The sequence below is a fragment of the Carassius auratus genome, unplaced genomic scaffold (genome assembly GCF_003368295.1).
Source record: "Carassius auratus strain Wakin unplaced genomic scaffold, ASM336829v1 scaf_tig00033307, whole genome shotgun sequence".
Classification (NCBI taxonomy): domain Eukaryota; kingdom Metazoa; phylum Chordata; class Actinopteri; order Cypriniformes; family Cyprinidae; genus Carassius; species Carassius auratus.
This window is the reverse complement of record NW_020526069.1, coordinates 88,056-113,076: the sequence shown is the minus strand read 5'-3', so window position 1 is coordinate 113,076 and position 25,021 is coordinate 88,056. Positions and strand designations below refer to the sequence as shown.

The window sequence follows — 25,021 nt, the reverse complement described above, 5'->3', positions numbered from 1 at the left end:
TCCAAGAGTCACAGCAAATACAGGAATAACATTTTTGTCTTCCATAATAGAAATCTTTTAAGAGAGAAGTAAAGTGTTGCTTCAAAAAGGTCAATTCATAAGCATCTGCTGCTCCTCCATGCATTGCTAAATTAAGAGAACAAGGTCCTCTTGTGGAAAACTACTGAAATGACACTTACATCAGGGCTTTCAACATCCATATGATCCTCTTGCGAGATATGAAATATAAAGCCATCTGTATATTTTCATGCATAAAGTTCAATTTATACTGTGAGACTAAAACTGCAAGCATGATATTACACATGTAGTTGAATGCATAAACATTTTAAATTCAATCTTAATGCATTTGTATACCGCTTTTCACAGCAAATGTTGTTCGGAAGCCCCATTTGATTTAAATACAAGCTAAATTAGAGTTTTAATGTTTTACCATTACAAATGGTGTCAACTGAAAAGTCATAAAATCGGTCAAATTCAATAAATTTATTGCATGAAATCGTATTTTATTAATTGCAAGTTACCACATCAAAAAGTACATGTTGCAAAGTGTTTTTTTTTTCTAGATTCTTCATGGACCAAAAAGTTCAAAAACCCCTGCATTACATCATGATGATTCAAGAGTGATTCTGATTGTCAAGGAGCAGAATTTTCTCTCTATGTAATTCATAAAAATCTTACTTTACAGTGTTTCAAAAACTGAAATCGGTGGTTAAACAGACCAAAAGAGCAAGATTTACAATACAGAGACGCTCTCAGAATCACCTCTAGCTTACATCCTCTACTTATAAATAATTTCAGGCAATTATGTATATTTTACACCTTATTTTACACAGATTTGAAGGGGTAGAGGTAAAAAAAAAAATGCTGCCTTAAACATTAGAATTAGAATCACTCAGGAATGAAAAACAAATAAAAACTAGTCAAATGTTAACCGCATCGATTTTTCTACTAGGAAGAATTCAAATATACCTAAACCGTATAAAGGCTGATCACTGAAATCTCCTCAGGCCGGATGTCTGCTGTAGGCTGGGAATAATACACACAACAGCAAAAATGCACACAGATGCACTGTGGATCGCAATGCCATTAGCTGCACTTTATCATACGTAACACAATTGAGTCACATGAAAGCAGGTGTGATTAACAACAGGACAAAAAAAGACCGGAGCGTATCTTCTGTTGCACACGTAATAACACACACAATGAAAGACGGTGTGCTAGCTTTGGGCTAAAAAAAGGCATCAATAAAAAAAAAATTATTTTAAAAGGTTGAATGACTTTGGTTTAAAATTACTTTCAAATAACTTTAGATTTGAACCATTAATGCCAAATGTAGCATGACAAAGTTAGTACAGAATAAAAAAAATATTTTGCGACAGAATACTAAAAAATAATATGGTAACTGTGACTTAATCTCACAATACAGATTTTTTTCTCAGAACTGCGAGATATAATCTCTGATTGTTCTGATTGATCTAAATTCTGATGTTCTTTTTTGCAATTCCAATTCCAAATTCTTCTCTCGAAATTCTCAGTTTAGACCTCGCTATTTTTTTGTTTGTTTCTGCCACAAAATAAAAATAAGTGACAATTCAGATTATTTTCCCCCTGCAATTGTGAATTTAGTTTATATCTTGAAATTCTGATTTTATATCTTGCGATCACAAGAAAAAAAAGTCTGCATTGTCAGATAAAAATAGCTTTTTGTATTTTTTATCCTATGGTGGAAACAAGCTTCCGTGCTTGTCATTGTACAACAATAAACTTGTTCACCAAACTTCTGAGTCAGTAAGGGCACGTGGGAGGTTTAAGGTTAATATGGGTTCATGAAATAATGAAGAGGTAGTTTAAATGAGAGCTGATTGTATTTATGTCCTAATCCCAACTGGAAAGCAACGGAAAAAAAGGGATTTCAGTAAAACTCAGTGTTTTGCAGGTCCTTTTTTGAATCATTAACTTCTTTCTTAAAAAAAAACATTACATGAAGAAGCACCATTTTTTAAGTCAGTTCATCATGAGGTCAGAAACAGTTCTGGCTGCACTATAAGCTTCAAAGCTGGTGGAGGAGGATTCTTGTTTACAGTCGATTCTCACACAGCTGCTCAACCCTCCACAGCATGTGTGCATTTTGGACACTGTTCCTCGTCCTTGGGAATGAGTAAATCGCACAGAGCCGCTCTCACGCTCATTCTAGGCTCCCGCGGTGAGCCCATGTGGAAGTTCTGGTAGCCCTGACACACACCCAGCCCTTCCAAATCCAGCAAGAGCGACACCACTTCATCGACCGATTCGAGGCAGGTGGGGTGGCGTGAGTAGACGGCGTGCATGAGCAGGAGAGGCTGGTTCTGGACACTGACCTGGTAGAAGTAGCCCTTCTCGATCTGGACCACCGTGTCAGCCATGCTGGAGATTTTGGAGCACTGCAGGAGCTGGAGGATGGGGCCTTTGGACATGACGCCCACCCAGTGAGCGGGCAGCACGGTCTGGCCTAGGGAAGTGAACAGCTCCATCAGGCCTTGGTCTCGGTCGTTCTCTCCTCCCACCAGACTGAAGATGTGAGTGATCTATGAAAGCAGATGTGACATTTGCATGGTCTGACCTGCTTGATAGCTGCGGAAATCTCTGATTGTGCTGGAAGTATTTTAAATCAACAATCACCACAATGATTCAAAATAGGGGTTAGAGGACAAACCAGTCATAAGGGTCAATTTCTTAAAATTGAGATTTATACATCACTTGAAAGCTGAACAAATAAGCTTTCCATTGATGTATGGTGATGTATTGTTAGGATCAGACAATATTTGGCCGTGATACAACTATTTGAAATTTTGGAATCTGAGGGTGCAAAAAAATCTAAATACTGAGGAAAATCACCTTTAAAGTTGTCCAAATGAAGTTCATAGCAATGCATATTACTAATCAAAAAAATTACGTTTTTATATATTTATGGTAGGAAATATACTAAATATCTTCTTGGAACATGATCTTTACTTAATATACTAATGATTTTTGCCATAAAAGAAAAATCTATAATTTTGACCCATACAATGTTTTTTGGGCTATTGCTAAAAATATACCCCAGAGACTGCTTTTGTGCTCCGAGGTCACATTTTGTAATGGCTGTAAAGACTGACACATAAACATCACTGAATTTCATTGTACACAATAATACAAAAAAGTTATAAAACCAAGTAGTATCTGGAAACAAAATAAGAACTAACTTAACTTGTTTTTTAAGACATTTTGTCTTTTAATGAATTTATGTAATGGTGATGATTTTTTGTGTATATATATATATATATATAGTTCTGCCCAAGTATCCTAAAAGAATAACCCCAGGTGTAGAAAAATCACTTTAACTATCAACATGATCCATTAACACTTTACAAACACTGTGAAAAATGCTTAGGCCTTTTAATAAATTGATAATCAATAAAACCTCCTTTTTTTGTGAAACTGTTCGCTTGAGGGCGTGCTTGTGCCACTTTAATATTTTAAAATATAATAATATTCTAATTAAAATTAGACTGTAAATGCAAAGAAAGATTTTCTTTTATAAATATTATATAACTGTTAAACTGTTAAACAATTGGAGATTTACTTACGAAATAATTTTAGAAATTTAAGTTATAAAATGTAATTAATATGAGTTCAAATTAAATCAAAGTAAAAAAAAATATATATATATATATATATATATATTAAAATTATATTTTGTTCTGATAAACTGATAAAATCTGAGATTAAAGACTTTTCTAATGTTACAAAAGATTTCTTTTTCAAATAAAAGCTGTTCTTTTGAACTTTCCATTCATTTAAGAACCGTATCATGGTTTGCACAAAAATATTAACTCTTTTCAGCACTGAATCTGATAATAATACATGTTTCTTGAGCAGCAAATCAGCAGATTAGAATGATTCCTGAAGGATCATGTGACACTGAAGACAGGAGTAATGATGCTGAAAATACAGCTGCGCATCACAGGAATAAATTACATTATAAAGTATATTCAAATAGAAAAGACTTAATTTAAATTGTAATAACATTTCACAATATAATAGTTTTACTGTATTTTTGATCTAATAAATGCAGTCTTGAAGAGCAGAAGAGACTTCTTTCAAAAACATTCAAACATGAATATTGCTGTATTGGGCAGCAGTGAAGACAGACTCACCACCGGCGTGGGCTCCTGTAGTGGTTCTGACACGTGTTGTTCTGTGTCCTGAGCTGCTTCTGTGTAATGTGACGGTGGTGATCCCACTCTCACCATCTCGATCTGAAGAAACCCGTTCTGAGTCCCATCGTCCGCCATCGGCAGAGAGCTGGTCACCTGACCCATTGGCGCTGGATTGCTGTTACACAGAGGTACTGATCCGAGCACGTAAGGAGCCGCCGGCACGCCTGACATGTTGTAGTATAATCCCTGTGAAACATGCAGAAATCCAGACAAACATCAGCTTTCAGCGGGAAACCAACTCAAAACATACATAACTGGATGATGCAGGTTGCACTTTTAATCTGGAAAAAATACAGACTGCCTCAAAAACAAAATGAAAAACTCCTGGTGAACTACCAACAATCCTGATGCAAGATTCACCATATTTTGCAACCATCGAAGGTAATGTTATGTACATAACTAAATAATGTTCATTATTAGATCACTAGAGCATAAATAAATACTCCAAATTTGTGAAGGCAGCATGCACTAACCGCCTCCCAATACTTGTATGAGAAACTATAAAAGAAAAGCTTTAAATGGTTACACTTTACAATAAGGTTTCTTTTGTTAACTTTAGTTAACTACATTTGTTAACATGAACTTACAATTAAATACTTGTAAAACAGTTATTAATTTCAATTCATACTGACTGCTAAATTTACTAACACATTACTAAAATCCAATGTTTTTTTTCTGTAGATATTAATGAATGGACTTGAGCTCACATGAAATAATGAACAACTTTACTTTTATTAATAAACACAAAGATTAATAAATAGTGTAATACTGTTAACATTAATGTATTAATTAATATTAACTAATGCACCGTATTGTAAAGTGTTACCATTTTAATGGTTCCTTGCTGTTCTATATCAAAATACAAATTATATAGTTTAATGTTTGAAATTAAACATTTACACATCCATTAATAGTGGTACTGTAATTTTATAGCGTTAATGAAAAAAAAAAAAAGAAATGTATATTATATATTAGGGATGCACCGATCATGATTTTTCGTGGCCGATTCCGATACCGATTTTTTTACAAGCAAACTGGCCGATTTTTTTTTAAGCAACAAACAAGAAAGAAGGAAAGTGTGCATAAACAAGATATTTGGTATTTAATAGGCCAAACTTGCTTTTGGCTATTGAAAACAATAACCGTAACCATCTGAAATTAAAGGCAGTTACTGCACAATAAGTAGCCTACATTCAATACAAACATGGTACAGACATCAGCATTTAGCTTTGGTTTTTGAATTGGGTTGAAACTACAGAGAACTGGCCTTAAATTAAAAGATTAACTGTAACCATTTGAAATTAAAGGCAATAACTGCATAGTTCTACAATCCAAACAACACAATCAACACACATTCAATAAGATGTTTCTTAATCAGCATTCAGTATTTTAGTTTTTAAATTTGGTTTTAAATAAAAAAAAAGCTCTTTACCAGTGAGACTAAAAGTATGCTATATAAATACATTTTCCAAAATGTTAAAATCAAATAATGTTGATGCGAATAAAACAAAGATGCAAAGTGTTTCATTCATCCAATAAAAATGTAAAAATTAGGGTAATGATTCACAGCTATATATTTTTACTTGAGCCAGTGAAAAATAAATAACTTATTGTCTCAAGTAAAAAAAAATATTTATAGATGTGAATCATTACCCTAAAATGTTTTAATTGGATGAATGAAACACTTTTTTCAGTGTATTACAGAAGGTGATTTTTAAATTAAATTAAGTCTATGTAATTTTAAGGTAAAATAAAAAAAATAATCATCCTAATGCAGAACTGACGTTTATTTCTGGCTTTTCAAACGTGTATGCAAGCTCTAATAAAAAATCCGTTTTGTCACAGTTTAGTCCGTTTCGTTTCTCATCCAACACGTGAGAAACTGAGCTGAACATGTCTTCACGGTCTACTCGTCTTCAGGGCTCGGACCGGTTTAGTGCGCGCAGGAAAGGGACTTTTATTTGTGCGCCAGTACACCAACGGCTGATCGCTTCCTGCTATCTGTGCCTCAGACATGAAGCTCTGCATTTCCAGAACTGATCGGCTGCCGGTGTCCTGCGTTTCTTTTACTGTCTATGGTCCTGCGCACAAATTTCGAAATACTGTTCCACACAAATGACATAGCGAACGATTACAACGTAGTCTGTGCACGCGAGCGAACTTCCGGAAAAAATCGGCTGAGAAAATACAAAAAACCGGCCGATTGCCGATCGCGTATTTTAAGCAAAAACCGTCCGGTTCCGATTTATGGCCGGTCAACCGGTGCATCCCTATTATATATATATATATATATATATATATATATATATATATATATATATAAATAATAGTTTTTTAAATTCTTGTTTTTGTTAACAGTGACATAATAATCTGAATGCAATGTAGGACACTCTGGATGAAAAGCATACACTGTTAATATAAGTCCTCATTGTACCTTCTTTTTTTCTTTTTTAAATAAAAGAGTTACAATTCATCTCAGAGCTAATATGTTTATTTCAAGGCTTAGAAATCTTTGTTTTATATATGTATATATTTTTTGAAGCCTATGAATTAGGAAACTAATTTCAGAATCAAGGCTGGAAACAAAAATGATGTAGAAAGTAACCTGAGCACTGAGTCCAGACGTGTTTGAGTGCATCTCATTAGACACCATCGCTGACCTCTGATTGGCCAAAATATCAGGATTCTATTATAAAAATAAAAAAAATAGTAAACAGATAATATAACATTAAATACAATCATGAAAACATTGAAGAACCTAACTGAGTGATATTGATATAGTCTAATGCTGCAATCCCATCGTATAAAAATGACTATAATTCCTGACAACTTCATGACTCAGAAACCAGAAACCTCCTCTGTGTTGGACGCTCCGTCTTCCTCAATCACGGCCTCAATGAAGACGTCTTCCTCTTCTTCCTTAAAACTGTACTTCCATTTCCTCTTTCCTCCTTTCCTCCTGCCATTCATCTTATAACGCCTCAAGTCTTCTTTGTCATCCTCGTCCTTATAATACACTTCGTCATCATCCTCCCAGGGGTTGCTTCTAGGTTTCTGTTTTTTCGACGGTCTCCCGCGCCTCTTGAGCTTGGGCTTCTCATCTCTCCTTCTCCGTGGAAGGGATGGATTTCGCTTTCCCTCCACGATCTGATAAAACAAGAAACATCTGTCTAAACTCATCTGGCATGTGTGTGTATCTGGCATACGGTCAGGCGATGCCAGCAGATGCTAGTCAGAGAAATACGTACATTTCCTTTTTGACCATGAAGCCTTGACTGAAGCTTGCACTGGCGTAAGCGGCATTTCTGCTTTTTCTTGTTGCTGCCACCAAACTTGGGCTTGTCCACGCAGAAGTCACATGTGCCACAGTCGTCTTCGCGAAGGCACGCATCACACTGCTGACACATCCTGCGACTGCGCTTCTTCACAACCTGAAATCAAGAACAGACAGAGAAATTGTGCTCTTCCGGTAATAAAGTGCAGATTTTTTTTAAATGTAATAAAACCTTAATTTAGGTTTAAAGTGGTTTTATGAGCTCAGCAATAACCAGGAAAAGAATATTCCATGTCCAATTCGTAATATGCTCAAAACATGTAAAGCCTGACACATATGAAATAATAGTTTCACAATTAAATGAAACAGTTTATTGACACTTTAGAATTTAGAATTCTATTTTTTTTTTTTTTTTACAGTTTTTAAGGGTTTTTCAGCACTTTTTGATCATGGTGATAATTTAGAGGTCTCAAATATAATGCAGAAGGCTTCATAGGGTAAAAAAAACCTCCCATGCCACAATCATTAAAAACACCAAAAAAGATGCATGTGCTGCCAAATCACTCACCTCATCATCATCATCATCGTCATCATCATCATCATCACCATCAGGGACAAAATCCTATAAAAACACACAATAATAACCTGGATTAGTATTTCCTGAATTTATTGTGATTTCTGCACTATATGCATCACACAATGAATCAGCCATCAGAGTTATGAATGAGTAACCATCCACTGATCCCTTTTACATTGTAAAGACTAAATATATGTGAAGGAAAAAAAAAAAGATTTAGCTCCATAAAGCATGTAGACTCACCATTTTGACAGTTTTCTTGTGTTCGGGACGTTGTTTCTGTGAGAGACAGAGTGACGTTATGTTTAGGTGTGAATTAGTTCAGCTATTGATGAATTTTTGGATGATCTTTGGCAATGCTTTTGTGTATGCTGCAGTTTCACGTTTCCACCCAAAAACATAACGAATGTGTCTATATGATGTCATGCGATTATCATTACCAGAACTTGTTTTCTTGGATGTTTTTTTGTTTTTTTTGTTGTTTTCCCAACCTCCCACTGATCCTGCCCCACCTTGAAAATAATCATAAAGATAAAATAAAAAAAGCATAATAAAAATGAAGCAAAGGAAATATGATAACTAAGGTGTTATATTCAACAGAATCGGAAATAAGAGGGAAAGTAAGTTACTAGAAAAGAATAATCAAGAGAATGAAAGAATGCTAGCAGAGAAATCGAGGATAATCTGGACCTAGCTTTTCAGCTACTTACGATAAACAAACTAGTTTGGGCTTATATATTGAGAGCAGACAAAAAGGGAAATTAGTTCAAACGCAAAAATATCGCCAAAGCCTTTTACCTCCCACAGAGCTGACATGAACACAGATGCACTGCTTCATGTCCACTTCACAACATCAACAACACAGCACAGATGAGTAATAAGGTCCATCAATGGACGTTCTGGCAAGTACAATTAAAATAAAATAATATATACAAATGTATTTGTGTGCAGTTTGCCTTAAAAAATATTTATACAGCACTGATACATGGGGAAAATCATGTCTCAAAATACAATGACATTTCCGATTTGAAATGAACTAGAGATGATCACTAGAATATTCTTTAAAAAATGTGCTAATTTTATATTTTTTATTTATATATTTCTGTTAGCAACAATATTACTCACTAAAAAATGTTTAATAAAAATACAACTTCAGAACAAAACTCAATACTTCATATACAAAAACATAAAATATTATACAAATATCCTAAATATATAAAAAGTTTTATTTCTATTTATCTATAAAATATGAATATTTAAATATTACATAATATAACATAATAATATATAATAAAAATTGTACCTTATTAAAAAATTATATATAATAAATAAACTTATTAAAAATAGTCTTAGTAATATTACTAATATATAATATAAAATTATTTAAACTTAAATTAAATATAAACAATAGTAAACAAAAAACAACAACTTTTGGATCATTAAAGAAACATTAGAAGCAGGACCACAACACACATAATTAGCTCTGAACAACCCAAAACCATTTCTGCCACATAAACTCTTGGTTTTATCACAGTCTCAAGAATCAGTGTCAGAAAGTACAGAAAAGCAGGAATGAGATCTTTTGCGATGCCTGTCTAATGGTACATACCTTCCTAAACACAATATTTGGAGGAGACTGCTTCTTGTCTGCTGCAGAAATGAGAAATAAAGAAATTAAACAATGCAAATCACACAATATCATACTTATCCTCCACTGCTTGCTGAAATGAATACTGTAAACACAAATTCACATACATTTAGGCCTACATCCGTAGCACATTACGTCTCCGATCTTCTGAGCAGGAAAAGCGCAGCCACAGCTTTCACATTCACTGAAGAAACACAAACAACTCGGACTTTATGAAGGTAAACTAAAGACTTTTTAAGACCTGCAGAAACCATGAACTGGACACAATGTTAAAACATTTGTGAACCTAGTTAAAAATAGAGCATGCAAAATATATACCGTATAAGTCACACTTTTTTTTCATAGTTTGGCTGGTCCTGCGACTTATAGTCAGGGGCGATGTCATGACATGAACCGAGAGAAATGAACCAAGAAACATGAACCAAGAGAAAACATTACCATCTACAGCCGCGAAAGGGCGCTCTATGCTGCTCAGTGCTCCTGTAGTCTACACTGAAGACATAGAGCGCCCTCTCGTGGCTGTAGACGGTAATGTTTTCTCTTCGTTATTGTTTCTAAAATGCGACTTTTAGTCCAATGCGACTTATGTATGTTTTTTTCCTCATCATGACGTATTTTTGGACTGATGCGACTTATACTCAGGTGCGACTTATAGTCCGAAAAATACGGTAAATAAAATGAGTCAGTGGTATGAAATGAGTCAGATTTGTTCACCTGAGCAGAGGAAGACTTTCTTTTAGGGTCACTGATCCATTAAGCGTAGTCCCCGGAAAATTTGCTGAACTTACAATCTGATCTGAGAACATATCCTGAGTTTTTGTAGGGCTAATGGGCTCCATAGGAGGACAAAGCCAGAGCTGAAGGGGAAGTTCAGTGCCATCTCTCGCAGGTTCAGTAAAGGAAACACTCTGTCTGGAAACATTACCCAATTTTACAGCTGGAGTGTGAACGAAATTCTGTGTCACGGATGTGTCGAAACTGAGCGGCGTGACCCTCGTGAGGCGTGGAGGGCTGTGAAATTCGGTGTTGGGGGTTGTGGAGAGGCTGCTGCCCCCTGCAGGTGAGATGGGGATGAGTCTGGGTTTTTCAGATGTTGATATCGGGTTGTGATTGATGCTCTGCAGATTTCTGGGTAAAGCCTCAGGTGTGTGCGCTGGATCTGGGACGGGAATGGCAGTTCCTGATGCATTACTAGAACGTGTTCTTCCCAGTAAAGGAGGAACAATCCGCTAACGCCAAACAACCACATAGAAAAGAAGAAAGTGTTTTAAAAATATTGTAAAAATTTAAAATAGGATTCAATTAAGACTGAAGAAGATAAAATGATTATGGACATTTTCCTGGATACTTAGAAAAGTAGTAACCTTAGAAAGCACCACTAATTAAAGGATTTAAACAAAAATGCTGCTATTATATTAAATAATACAATTTAAAAAACATCCTACAAACATATTAAAAACACATTAACAAGTAATAACTGAGAACTAAGCAGCAAATCAAAGTATATTAGAATGAATGTTAAAGGATCAAGCTAACAATTCAGCTTTGCATTTCAGGAAATAATTATATTTTAAAATATATTCCAACAGAAACGAGTTCTTTAAAACTGAAATAATATTTTAACAATATTACTGTTTTACTGTATTTTTGATTAAAACAAATGCTCCCATAGTGCATACATATTATTCTCTCTAACGGAGCAAACAAACCCCAAATCAAGATAGATTGCTACACAAACCTCAGTTTTAGGGCAAACTGGGTGCGATCCTTTCCGGGGCCGACCTCTGCCTCGTTTTACTTTTGGACTGTGAGAATATGAAAAGTACGAAAGTCAGTTCAACAACTGAACATGATCAACAGGTGTGGTATAATTATCAAAAGTGATTTATCATCAAATGAATTAAAATATAAAAACTAAATTGGGTCAAAAAGTGTGAGACCAGTAATAGTTTATTATTTAATAAATAAAACATTTAATTGCAAATAATCAGCACAGCAGTTTGAGTTGAAAAAGTAAACAAAAAAAAATTTAAATACAAAGTTCTGTCATGAAACTCTAGATGGCGCAGACTGATACGTTCTAACTCAATCTGATATAATTACATCACTATTCACGTGGCACAGCTGATTTTTTCTTTTTGTATCAGCAGCCAATGAGCTTGCTGCTCAAACATTCAAATACTTGGCTAGTGCTCACTGTAGTAGTGGCAGTGCGCTTCAGAAACCCTCCGCCTTCCCCAGCTCCACCTGTATAGGTTTTAAATATTTAATGTTAATGTATTAAATATTTTTTTATTAAATAATGCTTTTTTTTTGTCTTATAAATAATAAACATCATATTTGATGCTAAATTTAATGTCTAAACTCTCACGATGTTTAGGGCGGGTTGATAAAATAATGATAATTATCACAAAATATTTTTCCTCGATTTAATGATAACATGTTCGATGTTACCCCAGGTGGCAGGACCCAGTATATGTCATAAACCCCATCCACTCCATGTAATCTAATGGGACTTGAGACAAAAAAAAAAAAAAAAACTAATTACACTTTAAATAATTTTTTCTAAAGATGGTTACAATCATTTTAGGTAGTTCTTTTCACACTGATGTATATTCAATTGTTCTGTTTTTCTAATAAGTTCGCTTTTAGTTATTTAATGCTATAAAAATAGGATGTGGCATCATGATTGTGAGCTTTTAATTGGGTCTGTGGGAATTTGGCCGGGACTTTGATACGGTGGCTCTCACGATCAATACAGTTTAACTCTGGATCCAAATGACATAATTTTCGCAAGATAACAGTGGCCTTACTGAGATGTTTTGGCATCACTTTATAGTATTTGAGTCTATGCTCTCAATGAGTGGCAGCACTGCTCAAAACCACAGAGTATTTATAGTAAATGTATTTAGGCTACTGCTTTTTATATAAGTACTATAAAAATCATATACGTAGTTACAATTTATCACAATTATGAGGTACTGTGTGTGTTTTCAACTCATCTAAGTTGAAATGATCTAACTGTGTAATACTGTAGATGACCAATGGTTAATTTTGATAAAACTCAAACAGTGAATGTTAAAAAAAAAAAAAGAATGTTGTTCAGTTATTTGACCCAATGTAATTTGTTTAAAGCGCTATATAAATAAAGGTGATTTGACTTGACAATATGATCCCATCGACTGATAATTATTGATACTGACTGATATGAAAAATATTAGCACGATAATTTTTTGCCCATATCACCCAGCCCTATTTACACTACAGTAGCATTGTTGTACTGTGACATATTGTTGCACCTCTAACCCAAACTATAAAATATCCCACTAAATGCAAACAAAAATAAGGCATGAGCAACACATACACGTCATCATTGGTCTTCATGATGATCCATTCACTGCTCTTGACACCGTCACCACCGTCATCTTCATCCTCTTCCATTGGCTTCAACCAATCAGGTGGTGATTCAGACATCACCTTTCCAGGAACACTGTTCCCCACTGCATTGACCACATCGTCAGTAACAACATCTGCTCCAATTGGAGGAGTCTCTTCCGGTTTCGTCATCTGCGGTTCAGCCAAGGCCCCATTCAGCTCATCAGTCATATCTGATCCCGTTCTCTGCCCTGGAGGCCTCTGTATTACTAGTAGATTTGTGAGACCAATGCTTTTAAGCCATGCCAGGAAGAATTTGGATGTTGAAACGCCAGCTCACATTTTTAAATAGGAAAAATGACTTTGTAGTCCATATAAATTAGAAGTAATCTCAAAGCTCTGAAGAGCTTGGGTTGCATGAAATGTCAAAAATCCAATATTTCATCCATGTCTTTACTGGTTATGAATCATACCTGTAAAGAAAAAGCAGATGTGAAGAACTAAAATACTTAATTTTCAATTAATTATTTATAGATGCAGTAACATTATTATAATGGTAAGGGCTGTTTTAAAAATTTCTGCCAACATGATCATTTTTGCTGCTTAATGGATTTCTAAAGACATACTGAATTACTATAGACATATGAATTCTATGTCTATAGAATTCATATGAGCTTAACATCGTCACTGATGATTTAAGAAACTGCCAAAGAGAAATAAGATTTTTTTGTACATGCATCACGATCTGCATACCAATAAAACATTTAAGCAATAGTTTCTAAGAAAGTCTCTCCCAATGAACTGATGTAAATAAAACCCTTCTGTTAAATTAGGCTACTGCAAAAACTCAAGCTAGCAGAAACAGGATAGAGTAGCATGAAGGAAAATATTTATAGAACCATGCTGAAATGAGTGGATGCCATGGTGACAGAATTGCCAGCATACAAATGGACTGAGAACATTCGATATCTGCAATGCAGCGCAATTACTATGGCAAAGAAATGCGCTACAGTCCAGCAAGCAGCCAGCATTTGTTAAAGTTTGTTTAATGGAAAATACCTCATTTCCTCTAATTAAAACCAACTGGTTAATACAACTGCTGTTTAAGAAAACTACTCAATGGCTGAACAAGGTAATGAGCACTTTCACAACTAGAAGAACAATACGAACCTGACAAATAGATGTAATCAACATCTCAGTAATAATCAAATCTCGCTGTGGGTTTTAGCTTAATAGGGTCATATGATGCGATTTCAAGTTTTCCTCTCTCTTTGGAGTGTTACAAGCTCTTGGTGAATAAAGAAGATCTGTAAAGTTGCAAAGACTAAAGTCTCAAACCCAAAACTAAACAATATCAAATTTATGTCAACCACGCCCTCCTAAATGGCTCGTTCTAACACACCCCCACATGTCTACATCACGATATGGTAAGATTTGCATAACGCCGCCCAAATGTTTATGCAAAGAAAGAAAAGGTAAATTTTATTCTCGCCGTTGCCACCAGCACCATGTTGTGGAGAAGCTGTGTTTCATTGTGAAAGCGACGCTACTTTGTTTGGTCTTCCAAAAGAAGACACAAGTAGAAATCAGTGGTTAAGTTGTATTTACAATACTGTTCCAGAACAGTTCAACCCAAATATTCAGATGTGTGCATCGCATTTTACGGAGGACAAGGACTGTTTCCTGAACCAGTAGCCTACAATGTCAGTGTCTGTTACTATAAAGTGGGGCAATTCCAACTTTGCAAGGACAATCTGGCGCTTCTGACTCAGAGCCTGTGAGTACGTTTTCATATGTAAAGGATTTGTTAAGGAGTAACATTTCCGTCACACGCTTGAGGCATTCGGCCAATCACAACACACTGGACAGCTGGCCAATCAGTGCACACCTCGGTTTTCAGAACGAGTTTTGTAAAAATCGACATTTCAGAAAGGTGGGAGAAAAAAAGAATGTACAGTTTGTAGAAAATATTGGGGTTTTTTTTCCCTAGAGATCTCTCATATAGCCAAATAAAAGTAACAAATACAGAAGCTCATTATCAGCACAATTTTAGATTCTTTGTCTTTTCTAACTACTAATACGAAAATGTACCAAGCTAGTAATTTTTTGCCATTTAGTCAAAAAGTTCCTCATCTTTTCCAGCTACTAAGACTAACATGTATGATGATTTTCTAAAGATATGCAACCGTGGAACAGATTAAAAAAAAAAAAGTGCTTTAAACAACATTGACTGTTTTCCTTTTGATGTGATGCAACAGAAAGATGCAAAACCGCAGTGTGAGATAAAATAGTTTTTAATGGTTTAAGTAAAAAAAAAAAAAAAAATGTAATTACTCATTTTAGTATGTCCCAAGAAGTGAACATACTCTGCACCATGCATTATAACGTTATTTATTTAGATGCCTAGTGGAATATGTTAAAAGTTGACAATGCTGCTGTATCACTATAAAATATTAAAGTATCATTAAAATATTAATTTAAATATTAATGTATATAATGTATCACTATATAAAATATAAGTAATGTAGTTTGATTGACATCAGTGAAGCTGACTCATTATATATATATTTTTTAAGTATGTGATCCAATAATTTAAAGTTGATTTGTTTGGACTCGTGGTCATTATTAGTAATTTACCGAGAGACCACGCAAAAAGCGAATGAACAATTCGCTGAAACGGAATTAAATTGCACAGTCCCCCTTTTCAGCGCAAATTAACTAAACTATCTTAAAAATAAAGTTATAGTTTGAGCAATGTCTAACATTTCTACCTCTAAAAATGACCGGTGAGCGAAATAAACAGATCGTAATAAATCGACACGAGTTTCGCCAGCCTCCATTACAGATCGCAGGAGTGAGGAATGCTGTCCCGACGTGCGATCAATAACACGCCCGATTTAACGACATCACTATCAAACATCACGCGTTTTGTAAGTGCATTTTATTGACAACGTCCCTTATTAACTGTGGCAGATTTTAAAGACACGATAAGTTTATTTTGCACGACTCTTCACCGTCCATTTCGCCGTGCTGAATGAGCTCCAGCAGCCCCCCCTTCACCGTTGACCCTCCCCTTCATTGCTTTCAGCGAAGCAGCCTCGCAAACGACTTTCCGAGCGCTTTCTCCTGCACGGAACCACGCCGATCTCCCCACTCTTTTACTACAGCGATATCTCGAAATTCTGACGTTGTGTGCGTGTTATATGCACGCGTTTTTACCGTGTACTAAAACATAGCGTATCGAAGACTTGCAGCATTTTGACATTCTTACCTCATCGAGTCTCGCGCAGTCGATCGGCTCGTTCATCTGCGCCTCGTTCTCTCCGATCAGCGATACTTTCGGCGATCTACTGCGCATGTGCTGACACGAGCATCGTAGGAAGTCGATCCTAACTGAGGTGTCGAATAAAGAAATGAAGCGGTAGATCAGCGGTCAGAGCCCTTACAATAATACTCACCATTAGTGTAAAACAATAACAAAGCTAGATCATCAGTAACTGTAGTTTTTCGGAGTTTTGTCTGTTTGCTTTTTTGACGAGCGTGTACGAATATAACATTAAATAATATTGTCGACTTGCGCATCGCTTACAGCAAATTATAATTTGTTTTTCCTCGATGAAACGCACCATAATTTTTCATCCTTGATTAATAACACCAGATTTAAATTTTGTGAATCTAAATAAACTTAGAATCCAAATCCGAAAGGGACTTGAATTACCTTTATCAAATTTGGTCAACATAAACACTTTAACATTTGGTAATCACCATCATAATTCTTAATCGTTTATGAAAAGTGAAATGCATTCACGTTACCTCAAAATCGCAGTCATAGGTCGTTGATGCAGATCAGAGATCAGATCAAAAAGCATGACATTTTTACATTTTACATGGAACGCAATAAGAATGATCCAGTTTTGAATCAATCATGCAACCCTGCAAGAATAATAAATGTACCGCTTACATGTACATGAATCTAAACTTTGGTCAAACTTTTATTTGCAATTATAACAAGTCTCAAAAATGTTAAAATAATTTGGCCACATCTGGACTATAAAAAAACAATCAGCACAACAAACCCTTAATAATGATTATTTTTTATGTAGATGCACTAGAAATGAAATGTAAACACAAATAACAGACAATTCACCCGCCAGAAAAATATTTTAATCCTTCTCCAGTTTACTTTTTAATGCACAATAAATGGGTATGAGATTCTTTAAAAATCTAAAAAATGTCTTCACAATTCAATGTTGTCACAGCACCATTCAAAAGAGTAAAGCCAAGGGTTACATGAAAGCATAATGCAGAAACACAAAGAGTGTTGTACATGAATTAGTTTCAACAAACAGCTACTAAGACACTGACTCTTCACAAACGTCAGGCAACTTCACCAGCAATGGTTCCTTTTCTCTGTAAGATCAAAGACAAAACTTCAGACTGTCAGGAGAGCTGCTATATGGATGAACATTATGTGCTAATGTTATGGATAAAAGATTGAAAAGGAATGACAGTAACCTTATCTGTCCTTGTTAGTTCTCAGGTCTGTGGTAACTGGGTCGTGTTGGATTGTCTGGTGCAGCATGAGGGCCATGAGACCTGCACGATTCGTCATGGCTGTTTTTAGATTGCGCTCCTGCTCAAACAATTCATCCAACTTGTACCACTAGGGAAGGAGAAGACATAATGGGAATGACTGAAGAAATGAAAGATTAAGATTCATGAATGCAATCCTGTGGGAAAGCAAGAACATCTTAATCACTTTGAGATTATTACACAGCTATTTTATTTGATCCAAATAAACAAATTCTTTCCTTCAAATAAACGATTCCTTTGCAAATGCACTGACCACTCTGACTCGTTCCAAGTCCACTTCGGCCCTGCGGAGCTTCTCCCAGCAGTAGTGTTTGTTACACTTGCGTTTGGACACCTTGCAATATTCTCCAGTGGGTTCAAATACATCACGAACCAATGGACAACCACAGACCTCATCAGCAGGGACCTGCATGCATATATTCACAATTCTGATTAATGTCCTTAATATCTATGCAGTTTAAATGTTTGTGTATCAAATGCATGTGGTAAAGTACCTTTGGGTCTCTGGAGTGTTCTGGACAGAGAACCTGCAGTCTCTTACAGTAGGTTTTGCTTTGTGGATTGTAAACATCACAGAAGAGCCGAGTAGCACTATTATTCAAGAAGAAAAACAGCCGAAATAATGAGACTTTAAGATTGTGTGCAAATATATTATTTGCTTTTGTCAAAGGCATTAAAGGTGTACTTTTTCCCACAATTTACCAAAAAAATAAAAAAAAATAAAAAAAATAAATATATATATATATATATATATATATATATATATATATAGAACAGTACACTGAAGAAATGCATGATATAGGCATATAGAAAACAAATATAAAATAAAATAAAATTTAAATATAATGTTAAAAATATTTTTATTTCAAATACGGTAAATGCCGTTCTTCTACACTTTCTATTAATGATAGATAATGATACTGTAACTGATTTCAACATTGATAATAAAAAAAATTATTGAGCAACAAATCAGCACATTATCAGATCATGTGACACTGTTTTTCAATATTACTGTTTTTACTGTATTTTTGATCAAATAAATGCAGCTTTGTTAAGCAGAAGAGACTTAAAAACATTAAAGCGGTCATAAACGGAGACATTTTTCACTCAAAACTTTCTCAACTAGTCTAAAAAAAGCTTATACTAAAGCCAATTTTGAAAAAAAAAGTGTAATAGAGTGGATAAACCCCGCCTCCGCAGAAGATCATCAACGCCTGCTTCATCATCACTGCCTTTAGCTCCGCCCATTGGTTCGCACATGTAGTGTAAATAACGAGAGAGACGAACACATGCTCTGAAGACAAGATGCTGTGCAATGCCAAATTGAGGACAAACACAAGGTGTGTCCCAAATCGCATACTTACGCACTATTTTAAGATGTTTTGTAGTATAAATATGTGTGAGAAGTGCGATCACACTGAAAATTCCAAAAAGAACTTTAAACACCCGGATGATGCAATTAAATAACACTTCATGCAACTGTTGCAGCTTTAATTTTGTAGCGGAGGGGGAGGGGCTCGGATCATAATTCATACACTACATGGTTGAGTACATAGTGCATAAGTACATAGTGTATGAGTGCATCGTGTATAGTGCGTCATTTGGGACGCAGCTAGTCTTTGCATTGCCTTCCGTTGGATCCCAACATTAAAGTGGATTAGCTTTATTTTTAATGAAGTTCCAGACCATGTCAGTAAATCGTTGGCAATTTGTTCACTTCATTTCACCATAGATTCGTTTGTAAACAATGCACAATTTGATGCCAGAGTGGGCGTTTACTTCAGTCTACAATCCACCACACCTATTCAATCTTGATAACATTATAAGTGGACCTTAGAGAACTGTACAAAATTATAAAAAAGTAGCAGTTCATGAAAAAAACAAGCAGTTCATGACCTCTAAACATTTTTTACATTTATATCACAGTGGAAGCATGTTAATCTAAAAATGTGTACTATTAATATACTGTATATATTTATATAAAAGTGTACTTGCCCCTCTATGCGAGTGGGGTACATGGAGCCAAAAGACGTCTGACTCTCATACTGGTTAGAAGAAAGAGATGAAACATGAACAGAATTTTAAAAACATAACACTAAAACATGTGAAAATGTTTTAGGTTTACACATCACAATTTGTAAAATACAACACACCTTGGCATAGCACCTTTCCATGTGACGCAGTGCCACCTTGGGGTTAACTGGGTGACTGCAGGACACACAGAAGATTTGTAAATCTGTGTCGTCATCACCCTCATTGACCTTTGGGAAAAGAAAAGCAATATCCAGCGCACTGTTATGAGGTCTGAATGATCATATAACACTGAAGACTGGAGTATAGACTTTGCATCACAGGAATGAATGACATTTAAAATATAAGATAATTATACTTGAACATATTTACAGTGTTTTCAAAGCAACAGAATGCTGGAACTATGTTTATGATGGCTCTCACCTCTTCATCGTGCTGCACAACCTGCTGTTTGGCTTTAGCAATGATGCCCTCCAGCTCATGGAAGCGTTTCTCCATATCAGTGAGTCGCGTGCGAGCTGACTGCTGCTCACGGCGGATTCGATCTAGAAGTTTCTTGCCCTGTTCTTCAGCGATGCACGGGCTCTGCTGCCACTGCTGGATACGCTGGGGCAGGATCTCATAGATTCGACTGGCAAGACAAAAAGACACAGAAATGTCTCATCTCTTACATACAACTCTCTGTAAAATGTAAACTGTAAAGTATTTCCAGGTTTACTTGGCAGCGAGCTTCATGCCGCAGTCATCAGAGCAGTATTTAGAGCTGGCGCGTGCAGCTTCGACACATCCGGGTCCGAGGCACTGTCTGGCTCCTCCGCTGTCCCGAACCTCTGCCCGCTCGCTGTGTCTCACCCGGTCACGGTGCTTCTGTTTGGGCTTGTGCTTCCGAGACTTATTCTCCTCTTTCTTATGAATGAAAACAAAGTCTTTTAATTATGTTCCATTTTAAGCACAATGATCAATTAAAGATTTTCTCTTAAGGCTTCTAAATTATAAACATGGTCAAAACGTTGTCGTGGACATTCTACTACATCTAAACTATAAACTAAGATTTTAAATATCATCTTAAGACATATTTTTGGATGATACAGAGTGACAACTTATATACTTTACAGTATACAAGCTTTCAGAATTTCTTCATACTTTTTGGCTACCAAATATTTTTGCTGCAAAAATGTTTAGGCCTCTGAATAAAACTGAGCTCTATACTCTCATCTGTCATACCATACGATTCATTTAAGCCTGATGCATCAAATATGATCCTCATCCAAAAACACAGATACATAATGTAAAATGTATATTTTTTATAATTTTTTTAAAAAATATCTTGTTAAAGGTTCTAGCATTTTATGCACATATTTTTAGGACTTTACCTTTTTTTCAGATCGCTTTTCTCTTCTTTTCACATGCTTGACTTTAACAGCTCTCTTTCTCATAGCAGGGTCAGCATATGAACCGTCATCATCATCACTGTTCCAACCCTGGTAAATAAAAAAATAAGAAGAATAAAAACATAAAAAAAGTTTAGGCACAACCATTTCTGCAAAAAGAAGTATTGTCAATCTCATCCAATTATAGACATTATAAAGTAATTTACTTTCTGCACATGCATCAGCCTAAAAAACAAAACATTTTGCCTGACCTGATCTAAGGAAACTACATTTATAAGTTTTATTGCTGATTTGATGCATTTTGCAATCAGAAGATTTTTAGCGTTTCCCATTCAAAAGCATATGAGTGGTTCTTGCATTGCTGGAAATGTGTGTCCAGAAGTTTTACCAAGATATCCAGATGGGCTTACTTCCTTTAAAAAGGTATTTTCTGTTTCTCTGAAGTGTGATGTGAGTGTGAGGAGAAGCAGGTACCGTGCTGTGGTCTCCGTACTTCCCGGCACAGTAGTGCTGATACAGCTCCAGCTCATTCTCACTGAAGTCTTCAGACAGTGGGCCGTCCTGATAGTCTCTGCCCCTAGACATGGCCCACTCCTCATCCTTCACTCGCAACATTTTCTAAAAAAAAAACAGAGTCAGTAATCATTGTCATACCTTTAAATATTCCACTAAGACATTTGATAGAAAAAGCAAAATCACTGGCAATATGACACTTTTTACGAGAGTGAAACGCACCCTAGCGCGCACTTGACACTGCCTTAGACGACACTTCTGCCGGATCTTATTTGGGCCGCCGAACTTCTTCATGTCTTTACAGAAGTCACACAGTCCACAGTCCTCTGTGCGCATGCAGGCTTCACATTCTCCACACATGCGCGCGGAGCGCTTAATCTGTGGACAAATCCCAAATATTCCCCATAGCCAGTCCAAAGGTTGACACTTGACAAACAATTTTATTTTCAGCCACAGTCTTCACAAAGCTCATTGAAATAGAGCAGCTTTATAAATCAGAATTTCTCACCCGTGACCCACGCCGTCCATCCGACTTGAAATCCGGTGTGTCCGGCTGGTTATCGGTCCAGTCTGGCTCCGCTTCTTTCTCTCTGCTTTTCTTAGAACGGAATTTGATCTCTAGGGATTCATTTTTACCTAGATCACAGGGTGTACATATTCAAAGGGACGTTTTTGATGCTATAATAATAAAAAAAAAACCCTGATAAAATAATAATTATAATTATAATTATTATATAACAAAATATAATAAATTAAAATTAAAATAAATATTTAGTTTGTTTAAAAAAATCATTAGATAAAATAAAATGAATAATTAAAAAAATGTCTTACTTCGACACTTTTCACAGTACCAAACACGGATGGTTTTTGCCATCTTCTCGGAAATATTAATGCAGTCTCCATGAAACCACTCACTGCAGCTGTCACAAGCACTGTGTACATGAAAATAATGGGACATTATGATGCAAAATATTTGGTTTGACAAAAAAAAAAAACTGCATGCAAACATTTAAAGAGAAACACATCTTACATCATAAAGCAGTTCATGTCTGGTTTGCGACAAAAGCAATAAACAGGTGCATTTTTCCAGTTCAGACTCGTTTCTGGTCCGGGAGGTTGCTCCAAGTCTGACAATTCGCTGTCCTATAACATGAGAGAAGAAACTGAAGAAACTGAATGTGGATTACATTTGACCTTATCTGTATGTTCTGTAACTACTTCAATCCAGACATTTACATTTCAACAATGTTCCTGTTATACAGTCTACCTGTGCAGTTTATATTCTGCAGAATGTTACTGTATATACTATAAAGACAAGCTTTAATATGCTCCTATATGCTATATTTTCTTTATTATCTTGATATGGCTTTTTTTATATTTTTAACAAAAAAGTAGCATGTTTTTCATATGCACCATGGAATTCTTTCAAATACATTCATTAAGTATTCTGGTGTGTGTGTGTGTGTATGTATATATATATCAAAGTACCAAGGTATTACAACCTGTACATTACTAATGACAAAACCAGAAGTGCAAAAAAATTTCACTTGCCATGACAGATTTGTCCGGTTAATGTCCAAAAGGAAGGAATGTCACCACAGTCGTCTAGAACATCTGAAGCACAAAAACTAATAAGCTATCATAACCAAGGTGAACTAAACAGCTGTGCAGTTAATTGTTTAAATAGTTTAATAGTTAATGCTTTTGTTTACACCGCGGAACACTGCACAACAACATTTACCTCCGCTTCCTCTACGATTCTTCTTCTACGGTTTACATGACACACGATCTGCTGCCACCTACTGGATGTGTGTGTAAGTGTTTCCTCCGACGGGCAGTAGAAATCCAAGGTTTAATCTCTAAATAATAAAAAAAGTTTAATGAAATAAAAAGAAAATAAAATTATAAATAAAAATTAAATATATATAGTTGTATATATATGTATAAGTGCTTTCAAATGATTAATCGCATCCAAAATCAAAGTTTTTTTTAGAACATATGTGTGTGTACTTATACATATATATATACACACATGTACAGTATATATTTTTTACACATATTTATAAAATGTATTTTTACATGTATATATTTATATTAATATAATTTATATTATAAATATAAATCTAGTTCATATATTAAAAAAACATTTTTCTTAAATACATACATACATGCATACATACATAATAAATATAAATAGCACACTCACATATATTTTGTAAAAAAAGGTTTATTTTAGATGCATTATTTTTAAACGTCTGTTTATATATATATATATATATATATATATATATATATATATATATGTGTGTGTGTGTGTGTGTGTGTGTGTGTGTGTGTGTATATATATATATATATGTGTGTGTGTGTATATACATGTGTGTAGCCATACAGATGTTTAAAAATCATAATAAAAATGATAAATAAACACACAAAACAACTAATAGAACTATAATTAATCCTAAAATAAAAATAATAATACATAATTATAAAATAATAATAATACAAATATATTAATAAGAATAATTAGCATAAAATTAACTTTGGTAGCTGCTAACAGAGATCAAACGTTTCCTTTTTATGTTATACAGTATACATAAATTAATTAAATTAATCATTTGATTAAGTAATTTTAACACTTATAAAATGCCTATAAGTTTATTTGATTGTTGAATATTTTATTCAGTTTTCTACTGTTAGAATCAAATGAGAGTATTATATCATTATAAATGAATTAATGCTGATAATACCACCATTTCAGAGAGAATTCAGAGAAAAAATGTGAGTTAATATGGTCAGTAATTTAAACAAATAATTCTGAATTAATGAGCAAAAGTTAACTGACAATAGCTTACTTATTGCCAGTCATCAGTCTATAATTAATACATGGAAAAAGAAGGTATGTTTTATAAATGCAGTAGAAAAACGAGATAAAAAAAAAGATATTGTAGTAATCCAGCAGGGAAATGATGTGATAAACTCCAACAAAATAAAATAAGTCGTTACTAAAGCTTTCGACAGGGGCGAACTGGCCGGTACTCCAGGACAGCAGGCGGGCCGGCCCACCACCCACAACACACACAGTCATCACCTCATTCAGACTATAAGTCACACCTTAGTATAAGTCGCATCAGTCCAAAAATAAGTCATGAAGAGGAAAAAAACATAAATCACATTGGATAGTAAGTCACATTTATTTAGAACCAAGAACCAAGAGAAAACATTACCGTCTACAGCCGCGAGAGGGCGCTCTATGTCTTCAGTGTAGACTACAGGAGCACTGAGCAGCATAGAGCGCCCTCTCGCCGCTGTAGACGGTAATGTTTTCTCTTGGTTCCTTTCTCTCGGTTCATGTTAAATAAATTTTTATAAATAAGTCGCACC

At 35.0% G+C, this 25,021-nt stretch overlaps 2 protein-coding genes across 6 annotated transcripts; both read right to left on the bottom strand.

Moving 5' to 3' along the window:
* Positions 1–468: 468 nt before the first annotated feature.
* Positions 469–16,500, bottom strand: LOC113081171 (uncharacterized). Of its 4 annotated transcripts, none has more exons than XM_026253225.1 (14): positions 16,384–16,500; positions 13,102–13,585; positions 11,476–11,542; positions 10,452–10,966; positions 9,845–9,921; positions 9,699–9,739; positions 8,530–8,601; positions 8,333–8,368; positions 8,081–8,134; positions 7,487–7,669; positions 7,092–7,385; positions 6,844–6,924; positions 4,176–4,424; positions 469–2,564 (listed from the first exon to the last, which is right to left on the bottom strand). In XM_026253225.1, exons 2-14 carry the CDS (start codon positions 13,341–13,343, stop codon positions 2,103–2,105), a joined length of 2,373 nt encoding a protein of 790 aa, XP_026109010.1. In that variant the 5' UTR covers positions 13,344–13,585; positions 16,384–16,500; the 3' UTR covers positions 469–2,102. The 4 variants fall into 4 exon arrangements, with proteins under 4 accessions (XP_026109010.1, XP_026109011.1, XP_026109012.1 ...); XM_026253226.1 differs by having other exon boundaries at positions 9,699–9,736; XM_026253227.1 differs by lacking the exon at positions 8,530–8,601.
* Positions 16,501–17,254: 754 nt separating this feature from the next.
* LOC113081174 (CXXC-type zinc finger protein 1-like) lies at positions 17,255–23,469 on the bottom strand. Of its 2 annotated transcripts, XM_026253230.1 has the most exons (16): positions 23,382–23,469; positions 23,192–23,254; positions 22,671–22,783; positions 22,472–22,572; positions 22,149–22,276; positions 21,863–22,018; positions 21,602–21,745; positions 21,110–21,217; positions 20,455–20,642; positions 20,160–20,367; positions 19,859–19,966; positions 19,701–19,750; positions 18,200–18,296; positions 17,959–18,111; positions 17,628–17,775; positions 17,255–17,522 (listed from the first exon to the last, which is right to left on the bottom strand). In XM_026253230.1, exons 2-15 carry the CDS (start codon positions 23,192–23,194, stop codon positions 17,629–17,631), a joined length of 1,704 nt encoding a protein of 567 aa, XP_026109015.1. In that variant the 5' UTR covers positions 23,195–23,254; positions 23,382–23,469; the 3' UTR covers positions 17,255–17,522; position 17,628. The 2 variants fall into 2 exon arrangements, with proteins under 2 accessions (XP_026109015.1, XP_026109014.1); XM_026253229.1 differs by lacking the exon at positions 23,382–23,469 and having other exon boundaries at positions 23,192–23,375.
* Positions 23,470–25,021: the final 1,552 nt, after the last annotated feature.

Coding starts and splice junctions, on each gene's coding strand:
- LOC113081171 (XM_026253225.1), bottom strand. CDS start 13,343: ATGACTGATGAGCTGAATGGGGCCTTGGCTGAACCGCAGATGACGAAA. Junction 8,602..9,698: donor CAAATATTGTGTTTAGGAAG/GTATGTACCATT, acceptor ATTATTTTCAAG/GTGGGGCAGGATCAGTGGGA. Junction 8,369..8,529: donor ATCCAAGAAAACAAGTTCTG/GTAATGATAATC, acceptor TGTCTCTCACAG/AAACAACGTCCCGAACACAA.
- LOC113081174 (XM_026253230.1), bottom strand. Junction 21,218..21,601: donor AGTACGGAGACCACAGCACG/GTACCTGCTTCT, acceptor TTTATTTACCAG/GGTTGGAACAGTGATGATGA. Junction 18,112..18,199: donor AACACTCCAGAGACCCAAAG/GTACTTTACCAC, acceptor ATATGCATGCAG/GTCCCTGCTGATGAGGTCTG.